The sequence below is a fragment of the Procambarus clarkii genome, chromosome 73 (genome assembly GCF_040958095.1).
Source record: "Procambarus clarkii isolate CNS0578487 chromosome 73, FALCON_Pclarkii_2.0, whole genome shotgun sequence".
In the NCBI taxonomy this organism is placed as follows: domain Eukaryota; kingdom Metazoa; phylum Arthropoda; class Malacostraca; order Decapoda; family Cambaridae; genus Procambarus; species Procambarus clarkii.
In genome coordinates, this window is record NC_091222.1 from 2,683,962 (window position 1) to 2,695,315 (window position 11,354).

General features: G+C 42.6%; 1 protein-coding gene across 1 annotated transcript; it reads right to left on the minus strand.

Moving 5' to 3' along the window:
* Positions 1-3,471: 3,471 nt before the first annotated feature.
* Positions 3,472-10,464, minus strand: LOC123746636 (surface protein). The gene is made up of 3 exons (XM_045728301.2): positions 10,345-10,464; positions 5,746-6,313; positions 3,472-4,289 (listed from the first exon to the last, which is right to left on the minus strand). Exons 1-3 carry the CDS (start codon positions 10,351-10,353, stop codon positions 4,012-4,014), a joined length of 855 nt encoding a protein of 284 aa, XP_045584257.2. The 5' UTR covers positions 10,354-10,464; the 3' UTR covers positions 3,472-4,011.
* Between the last annotated feature and the right edge of the window lie 890 nt (positions 10,465-11,354).

An 11,354-nucleotide genomic window follows, 5' to 3' on the forward strand; every position in this document is an offset into this window, starting at 1 on the left:
AATAGGAAGAAAACCCGCTGGGTTGCATGTGCATCTATGTAGATATGCATGAGGTTCAACTCCTGCACGAGTTGAACCTCATGCATATGTACTCATATGCATGAGTATATGCTCTTTATATGTACTCATTTGCGTATTCCGTTTCCATTGTGACCCTAATATCTTGTCCCTCTTCAGTATGTAGTGAAAATTGATACACAGAGTTTTAAAATCTCATTTGTATGGATACCATCTCACAGTGGGGCCTGACGGCTGAGTGGATAGCGCTCGATATTCGTAGTCCTATCCTAGCGGGTTCGACAAGGGGCGTTAAATAAAGTAACATCTGAATGCAGCATTTTAGGCTAAAAGTATCTGCACAAAAGTCCAAAGCAATGAGACTAGGTGGCAACACTCCAGACAGGCAGGTTGCACAATATCAATATCTCGGAGTGTAGATAGATTCTAAAATTACATTCAACAAGAAAATTCAATATCTGAAGGAGAAAGCAAAATCACGACTGAATATAATGAGAGCAATCACAGGGCCCCATCTAGGAGCGGGTCACAAGGTGTTTTACACAAAAATGTTTTACATACATGCCGTTCATTCCCTAGTTGATTATGCAGCGCCTGTCTTACTCACTCTTTCTCCTGGTTAGTGTTAAACCTTGAGGTTATTCAAAATGATGCAATGCGAGTCATAACAGGAGCTCCCAGATGGACTAAAATACTGAACCTAAGAATAAAAACCAAGCTAACGTTATGGTAAAAGGGATTGCTGCGTGCATGCTGACCAAGATATTGACTAGACTTAGAATCAGTTCACTTAAAGATATAATCACTGGAGCACTAACTCTGGACAGAAGAGACTCCAATAGCAACAGGTGGACCCATTGTGCGATAACAAACACAATCACTGAGAGGGATGTCGACGAAATACATGCAGACTTTGTTATGCAAGCCCCTTGGGAATCTCCGCCAGCAGATTTTAAGATTATAGTTCTTGAAGGAAAAAAGAACCAGACTAATCCTTATCCGCTATGCAATATTGCACAGATGCATATAGAAGCAAACTTGGCATCCGACAGCTTCACATACTTCACAGATGGATCAGTAGACCAGCAGGGACAAGAAACCGAAGCTGCAGTTAAAGCAGCAAACTGTAAATAGTTGGAGACTCTCAAACGGGTGTTCGAATTTACAAACAGAGATGCTAGCCATTCAAAAGATATGATAAAATCCATCTGATCACAAATGTCATATCATTAATGCAAACACTCAAACATCAAGGCCGTCTGGGACTTATCAACTGGGTGCCAAGTCATGTGGGAATAATAGGAAGTGACATTGCAGACGAAGCTGCAAAACTTGCAACTAAAAGAGGAAATGTAGACATTTACATACTACAGAGTCTATTACAGATTAAGAAAGTAATTAGAAGTAGAGCAATGCAGAAGATATACATTGACTACAACACAGCAGTTGCAACATCAGGATCTACGGGTTGGTACAAGAATTCAGCCAACTACGAACCACTTAGTTTGATGAAAGGGAGCAGTAGAACAACAGAAGTACACTTATATTGCATCAGGCTTGGATACCCATGTGTATGGGAAATAGGCTTATAGGTTTCGGAAGATGAAAGGAAACGTCAGCACTGTGGAGAAATGCCCGACAGACCACTGGAACATTATCCAACACAGTGCACAGTTACAAACCCAAGAGGAGTTTGTCAACAAACAATATTGTTTGAAAATAGCAAGACATGGGTTGACATTTAGGGGGTAAGGCAGGTTACATGGAATTTATTAGGTAGTACTTAGTTTTTCTCTTAAACTTGTTGAGAGGTACAGTCTTTGACATGATTGGGAAGGTCATTCCACATTCTGGATCCCTTGATTAGTAGAGCATTTCTACAATTGATATGTTTATCCTACACACCTCCCCCTATCCAGTGGGCAGCGGTGGATAGGTTACAATCACTTAGTTACTACCTACAGTTAGCAAACTGGGGATATTTGGCTAAAATTTCTGGTAGCAGACCATTTTGAATGAAATATTTACACATCTATGGAACATTTATTATAGAATTGTCTGAATTCACGTATCTTTTCGCACTCCATCACATAGTGACGGAGGGTGAGCGAATAATTTTGTTGACACAGTTTACATTTGGTCAGGTCTACATCAGCAGATAATGAGATCTCCCAGAGATACTTGTAACCGAGTCTAAGCCGAGCAGCAGTAACATCTAGAAGTCTGCTGATTTTATTGGATGATCCATAGATGTGTGGCTCCTCTTGCATGATAGTATGATGATAGATGGAATTACTGGTGTCGATTTCACTTTGCCTCAGAGCTACAAGATTTTGTTGAAGTTCTTGGTGTGCTATTGACAAACCTTAGATTGTCAATAAGTAGACTCGCCAGCAGAAATGTTGTTGATTTAGGGGCGAGAAAAAATATTTTGTTTATTATTAAATTTTGATCCTCAGGTTTGTGTAGTAGAGACCAACTTGAGTTATATACGGTTTACGTAAAACTACGACTGGAGGTGTAGGGTGAAGCAGTGTTCTTAGAATATTGTTTTAGATTCAGCTACTGGGAACCAAAAGTTGCAAGTAGCACGGGCTATGGTGAGCCCGTAGTGGACTTACCTGGCACAGGAGCGGGTTATGGCAGGTGGCTGCAGATAAGGAATCCCCAATGATGAACACACAAGTTATAAGCTATGTGAGCAAGAGCTACAAACACACTATAGGACATTTGTGAGTGCCCTCTTACTGTATCAATGATTTCAGACCAAATGATAAGAGATACAGTACTTTGAACTGTAACTATGTAAAATATACTTCTGCCCGGCTTGGCGCCTTCTTTTGATAATTACTTATTAGTGCTGTTAACTACTTCATTCATGTCTTCAAGAATATTGGAAAATATTCTTGTGCTTTACCCAGAGTTTCAAGTTTCCTCCTGATTCCATGTATGACTAACCATCCTGAGAGATGAGGATACTTGATAATTCGTTTTGTCGGGGGACAGACAGCCTGTGTATATACATATGTTAGATTCATATCGACCTCTCCCCTAGGTCGAAATATGACCTTTCCTATAATGCAACCCACACAGCAGTTGACTAAGTCCCAGGTATATCTACTTAAATTACTGCTAGGTGAATATAGGCATTATGTAATAGGAAACGTGCCCAACCGTTTCTGTCCCTCCTGGGATTCGAACCCGAGAATCATCGATCGAGTCTGTACTACAGAGACTCGAGATGAACTCATATAGCAAGCTTTTGATCTATACTCTGTAATTCCTGGTATAGGATTAGGTAGCAGGATATTGCTTTGTGTAGATATATAAGCTTGTTATTAAATAAACAAATAGGTATATCCTCACCTCTTCTTCAGAAGGCTGTCATTTATTTAATAATTCATTATTTTTGTAATAAATTGATTCAGTAGTGTTCCAGTAATTATTCAGTGAGGATTTCGATTAATAGTTTATTCAGTTAATGAGCTTGAGATTCATGAGGTGTCGCAGTGAAGTGACAATGAAGAGAACATGTCATATCATGTCGTGTTATGTCATGACATGACACAGAGAAGTCATGAGTATCCCTCTTGCTTGTGTTATGCTGTCAGACAGAAGTGGATCTCAATTTCCTTTTCCCCCTGTAACATTCTTCATGTCTTGTTGATAGTGTAGTGACCCCTCACAGGTCACGTCATTGTGACCTGTGTTCTTCATGTCTCTAATCTACTACTTTCACGTCTGTTTTACATGTCTTGAAGATGAAGGAGGAAGAAGTCTTAGAGTAAGAAATTATAACAATGAACAAGAATATAACAACTCTTGTATATATCTCCAAAAAAAAAAACAATAACACATAATATCATATTTACAGCACTGGTAAGCATTTCTTCCCAGCACACAAATATTATAACAATTTGTATATTTATATGGTGAGAAAACTCGCCGTGGAGGACCAGCCGGATACGGTTAATCAGATTAACAATAATTATTTTAGTTTGCGCTGAAAAACGGGAAGAACGGGCGCAGGCTCTTGAGCAAATGTAAGGGGAGACTCTGCAATTTCCGCCGCTGCTCCAGCGCTAGGATGAGCTTGGCGTGGTCCACGGTGCCAAAGAACGGCTCGTTCTTGACCAGCACGTAGGCGTGAGGCGGGATTTCCGGTCGATAATTGGAGAAGTAGAAGCGATCCCTGGCTTCCTTGGTGCGTGGGGTCGGCGGCACGAATTTATTCCGCGTCTCGCTCGGAATATCGTTCTCGTTAGGGATGTCTGAAAGAAGGGAAATTGTGGGGGAAAGTTAGTTTTAGACACAAAGTTAAAGAGCATTTTAAAGCCTGCTATTTCCCTAGCTCAAGTCTGAGTATAGTAATGTGTATTATACACATTATATAAATGTTAAATCTATGTATTCATTTACAACAAACTCCATGAGTGGGCAAACAAATGGTTCCTAGAATTCAACCCCAGCCAGTGTAAGGAAATGAACTTTGGAAAGGGAAAAATGAGACCAGGAGGTATTTATGCTATAAGGGAACGACAACTAGAGGAGCTGGAGTGAGAAAAGGATTTTTGGGGTGAATATAATTCGAATACTCTCTCTCCAGAGGCACACATAAACAAGGTAACATCAGCAGCATGTGGGACGCTGGCGAACATGATTGCCTATTTCAAGGCAATCCACAGACAGCCTTTATTAAACCACTACTGGAATATACAGCACCGGTCTGGAATCCGAACCTTGTGAAGCATAAAGCCAAAATTAAAAGGTATAAAGATTTGCTACAAGAATAATGCCAGAGCTAAGATCGAAAACTTATGAGAATAGCTTAAGGGAACTGGATCTCACATCTCTAAAGAAGAGAAGAAACAGGGTGGACATGATCGCAACATCCAAGATACTGAAGGGAATTGACAAGGTGGACAAAGACAGCCTCTTTAAAATGAGAAAAAAAGAGAGGCGAGAGGACATAAGTGGAATCTGGAAACGTAAATGAGTAAAAAAAAGTAAGGAAATACTCGTACCCTGTAAGGCTAGTCAACAAGTGGAATGTATTGATAGAAGAAGTTGTAGAAGCCACCTCCATCCACAACTTTAAAACTAGATTCGATAAAGAATTCGAACGTCTGAATAGTTATATGATAACACAATAGGTACAACAAGGTTAGTAGGCTACACCTCACTTCCCCATCGACATTGGTAGGTAATTACTGATAGGTAAGTAGAAGAAACAACAGTTTCAAATTCCCCGTTACGGGCTACATGGAAACTTTGTTCCGAATAGCTGAATCTAAAACAACAGCAAGTTCCACGATCTTCATTTGTTGGAGAGAAAACAAGTGAATTCTAACTCTCTGTAGGAGGGCGTTCTAACCCTCCTACAGAGAGTTAAAACGCTCTTCCACCACCTATCAGGAGAAACCGTACAGGCCAAGACAAGTGCTTCAGCTGAGAATAAAGCTTGAGCACCATGGAGAGAAAGGTTCCACTCTGTGTCAACTTTCAGTCCGGCTAGGGGCCGCTGGATACATTGTCTCTCAGGTAAATACAACTGTGGCAGTCAGTGGAGAGGAGTCGCCCACTCTGGCAACACCAACTCTCACTTCCAATATATCAACCCCACTATCAACTTCCGTTGCTTATCATTCTCATAGAAGCCAGATTATGTATAGATGCCAGAACAGCAGGTATTCCTTGGTGTACATTATATTACGTTAGTTGATCTACCTGTCGCTTGGCGTCTGGAGCGGTACTTCTTGGGTGATCTGATGGAGTTGGCAGCCTTGGTCTCCTCCCTGGTCTCCGTGTTGGACGTGTCTACAGCCTGTGTCTCCTTCCTGATCTCCGTGTTGGTCGTGTCTACAGCCTTGGTCTCCTCCCTGGTCTCCGTGTTGGTCGTGTCTACAGCCTTGGTCTCCTCCCTGGTCTCCGTGTTGGTCGTGTCTACAGCCTTGGTCTCCTCCCTGGTCTCCGTGTTGGACGTGTCTACAGCCTGTGTCTCCTTCCTGGTCTCTGTGTTGGTCGTGTCTACAGCCTTGGTCTCCTTCCTGATCTCCGTGTTGGTCGTGTCTACAGCCTTGGTCTCCTCCCTGGTCTCCGTGTTGGTCGTGTCTACAGCCTTGGTCTCCTTCCTGGTCTCCATGTTGGTCGTGTCCACAGCCTGTGTCTCCTCCCTGGTCTCCATGTTGGTCGTGTCCACAGCCTGTGTCTCCTCCCTGGTTTCCATGTTGGTCGTGTCGGTGGGTCGGCAAAGCATGGGCTCCGGGAGGCACAGTAACAGCCCCAACAACAGTGTCTGAAAATAGGAACTTTGGTTAATGTTACACAACATTTCCACGCACATATTGGTTAATGTTTCACATTATGTTACTATGTAACTCCTAATCACCTTCCCTCTGACTCTCTCACGTCATCAAACAGTGGAGGAGTAATTTTCTGTGATTCAGATCAGTTCTTCACGCTTTCGAAAACCCAATATGCAAAATAAATGCTAAGAATGTTGTAACATCCATTGTAAACATCATTAACACACAAAGCAAGAGTTTCAGAGTCATTTTAATGGATGTCGTCACACACAGGTTTAGTCCAGCATTATATGACACAAACAAGGCAGCTAAATCGACAATCGACTTGAGAATGGTCCAGGACGGACCGAAACGTCGTCGTCCCTTCACTTTCTAATGTGTGGTCTGGTCAACATACGTCAGCCACGTTATTGTGACTCATCGCCTGCAAGGAAGCTAAAACTGCATATGTTTAGTCTGAAACTGAGTTAGACTCAGGCATTCCAATCTCTGTTGTTAAAAAGTAATATTTCAGGAAATTAGGAACGGAAGAGGAGTCACTGAAACTCAAAGGGCAGAAAGTAAGAGTATGAAGTTGTTTAAAAACCGAGAATTATATGTAACGATTGTACAAAGAATACACTAGACAGTGTGACATTGTAATTGCCAGAATTAGGCTGGGATATCCATATCCATGACAGGTGGCTATAGGTAATGAATCCCCCCCCAATGGTGAACATCCTAATTGTAAACTATGTGAACAAGAGCTGGGACATACTCTCCAACACTATATATGTGATTGTCCTGTTATTAGTGATTTCAATGGTATGAGGTACTCTGAATTCTGTAACTATTTCATACACTCACGAATATTGGAAGATATTCTTGTGTTGTGCCCAGAGTTTGCTAGTGGAGGCTAATAGATTAGTCTATTTCATATGTCCTCTCCTGATTCCATGTGTGACAAACCATGCTGTGAGAAAGGGATATTAGACGAACTCATAACTAGCTTTTGATCTCATTTTGTTTTGTTTATATATATATATATATATATATATATATATATATATATATATATATATATATATATATATATATATATATATATATATATATGTCGTACCTAGTAGCCAGAACGCACTTCTCAGCCTACTATGCAAGGCCCGATTTGCCTAATAAGCCAAGTTTTCCTGAATTAATATATTTTCTCTAATTTTTTCTTATTAAAATGATAAAGCTACCCATTTCATTATATATGAGGTCAATTTTTTTTATTGGAGTTAAAATTAACGTAGATATATGACCAAACCTAACCAACCCTACCTAACCTAACCTAACCTATCTTTAGAGGTTAGGTTAGGTTAAGTAGCAGAAAAAAGTTAGGTTAGGTTAGTTTAGGTAGGTTAGGTAGTCGAAAAACAATTAATTCATGAAAACTTGGCTTATTAGGCAAATCGGGCCATGTATAGTAGGCTGAGAAGTGCGTTCTGGCTACTAGGTACGACATATATATATATATATATATATATATAATATATATATATATACAAGAGTTGTTACTTTCTTGTACAGCCACTAGTACGCATAGCATTTCGGGCAGGTCCTTAATCCTAATTTTCCCTGGAATACGACCCGCCAAATCGTTTAACAACCAGGTACATATTCACTGCTGGGTGAACAGAGGCTACAGTTAAGAATTGATGTGCAGTCAATCCACCCCGGCTAGGATACGAACCCAAGCAAAAAGAGCTCGCCAAGCGCCAGCCCAGTGTCTTACCACTGCGCCACGGGGACCATATAGAACAGCCTAGCAACACATCGCTGTGTATACCTAAAAAGCTTCACATCAAAGTCCCGTAAGCGGATGGCTTCACAGTGGCTGCGTTGGACGAATGTTTTATGTCCAAAAACTTGGACATAAGGCCAGATGTCCAAGGGGACGGGGTGTCCAGGGTCCCGTAGTGTCCAGAGGGAGGAAGGAATGTCCACTAGGGAGAAGTGTCCATAGAGAGGGGTGTCCCAGACCGGAGTAGTGTCAAGAGGAAGGTCGAGGGAGTCACAGGGCGAAGGACAGCCAATAGAGGAGTCCTTCCATCACGAGAAGAGTCAAGAGGTTAAGGACATGAGGGAGAGGCGTGGAGGGACAGGTTAGGGGGACCATGAGGGAGGAGTCTGCCCTCCCAACAGTGATGGACACGAAGGGGAGGGAGAGAACCATTATTCTGTCGGTCATATATACACATAGTGATCTCATTCACTGCGAGAAAGCAGCCCAAGAAGGCAGGGCATGAAGGCAGCGCGCCTCTGTGGAAAGCCTAGTGTTTGCCAGGGAAAAATCGTGACCGCTTTCTCCCCAACCTGTTACCCTGCCACAGGTGGTGGTGGTGGGGGGGGGGGGAAGGGGGAACACAGGTGATGGAGGGGTAAATTACAGGTGTTGGAGGGTAATTACAGGTGCTGGAGGATAATTACAGGTGCTGGAGGTTTATTACAGGTGCTGGAGGGTAATTACAGGTGCTGGAGGATAATTACAGGTGCTGGAGGGTAATTACAGGTGCTGGAGGGTAATTACAGGTGCTGGAGGGTTATTACAGGTGCTGGCGGGTAATTACAGGTGCTGGAGGATTATTACAGGTGCTGGAGGATAATTACAGGTGCTGGAGGGTAATTACAGGTGCTGGAGGGTTATTACAGGTGCTGGAGGATAATTACAGGTGCTGGAGGGTAATTACAGGTGCTGGAGGGTTATTACAGGTGCTGGAGGATAATTACAGGTGCTGGAGGGTAATTACAGGTGCTGGAGGGGTAATTACAGGTGCTGGAGGGTAATTACAGGTGCTGGAGGGTAATTACAGGTGCTGGAGGGTAATTACAGGTGCTGGAGGGTAATTACAGGTGCTGGAGGATAATTACAGGTGCTGGCGGGTAATTACAGGTGCTGAAGGGTTATTACAGGTGCTCGAGGGTAATTACAGGTGCTGGAGGATAATTACAGGTGCTGGAGGGTTATTACAGGTGCTGGCGGGTAATTACAGGTGCTGAAGGGTTATTACAGGTGCTCGAGGGTAATTACAGGTGCTGGAGGATAATTACAGGTGCTGGAGGATAATTACAGGTGCTGGCGGGTAATTACAGGTGCTGGAGGGTAATTACAGGTGCTGGAGGATAATTACAGGTGCTGGAGGGTATTACAGGTGCTGGAGGGTAATTACAGGTGCTGGAGGATAATTACAGGTGCTGGAGGGTTATTACAGGTGCTGGAGGATAATTACAGGTGCTGGAGGATAATTACAGGTGCTGGAGGGTTATTACAGGTGCTGGAGGATAATTACAGGTGCTGGAGGATAATTACAGGTGCTGGAGGGTTATTACAGGTGCTGGAGGATAATTACAGGTGCTGGCGGGTAATTACAGGTGCTGGAGGATAATTACAGGTGCTGGAGGGTAATTACAGGTGCTGGAGGATAATTACAGGTGCTGGCGGGTAATTACAGGTGCTGGAGGGTAATTACAGGTGCTGGAGGGTAATTACAGGTGCTGAAGGGTAATTACAGGTGCTACAGGTTAATTACAGGTGCTGGACGGGGCGATGCATGCTAAACAGAGACAATGTAATGACAGAACCGTGCCAACAGTGACAGTCACTGTTGGACAGAACCGTGCCAACAGTGACAGTGGACAGAAGTGTGGGGTCTGTAAGACTCATCGAGGTGTGACGAGAGTGAGTCAGGATCAGGTTCAACTCACCTTTCCTTCTCAGGTCACCCATCCACACACCAACATCACCATAATATATATATATATATCCTCAGGGGATTCGAACTCTGGGTGTCAGGGCGTCTCCCAACCAAGAGCACTTCCCCCACAAGCGAAAAACACCCGCTAGGGAAATTTTCAACTTTTTCCCCTGTGTCGCACACATTACCCACGGGGGGCAGGAACACCCCCCTGTGTCACACACACAGTACCCACAGGGGGCAGGAACACCCCCTGTGTCACACACAGTACCCACGGGGGGCAGGAACTCCCCCTGTATACTCACCCTCAGCATGGCTGGCCGGGGCGGTTATACACCTGTGTACCGCCTCAAGTTTCCCGCCAAACTGCCGGCGCCACGCGCCTCAACCCCAAGAAGAAGAGAAAGGCACTAACAACTCCTCCCCATCACACTCAACTCTCCTGAACTGCTCCGTTCACGTCACAGATATCCTGCACGCTGATTGGCTCTAGCTCTATACCAACCGACAGATTCTCATGTTGCAGCTTATGCAATATGGTCAATATATATCTCCTGCATTGCTCTCTCATTATTTTCTTAATCTGCATTAGACCCTCTGGTACTTCTATGTCTGCAATGCACCTCTGAGTTGCAAGAGGGTCAAACCTATACATTGGGTTTACCAAATGTAAACCAATGGTTTATTGGTATACATTTTTGGTCCTCGTAGAGCAATAATACCTGGTAGTGGGGGGGGGGGTTGGCAAAAGGCTTGCATAGTAATATCTGTATGTTGACACTTCTCTTGGTCATTTATTGACCACTCTAAGTATCAGGTTGTCTAATAAAATATTAATACTGTAATGATAAAATTGTTATCTATAGTTTAGCCTAACAATTACCTTATCAATTATGTCCAGCGAAGATCCTTCCACAAGTACATAGAGGAATTGCTCTCTCAATCACTCCTTGCATCTGATTTTTATTTTATAAATCAAATCTGATTAAGTTTTAAGATTTCATAGCAAAATAAAATAAATTGTGAGGTAACTTCTAATATTGCCAATATTGTATTCACAAAGGCTCAAAATAGGGCTAAAATCCTATTCTTTTTTCCTTGCGTTATGTTAAACAAGAATACACAAAATTTGAAGAAAAAACAATCCATGAATAACCTGTAAAGGTATTCACAAATATATTATTTAAATATATTCAAGAAACGTTAATTACATGGATGTATCTGGCGACATTTACAATATAAAAACCGGTTAGTCTCCAATTGGAACGCGGTTTGATGACGTCATTACAGATATCAATGACGTCATAGAGAGGCA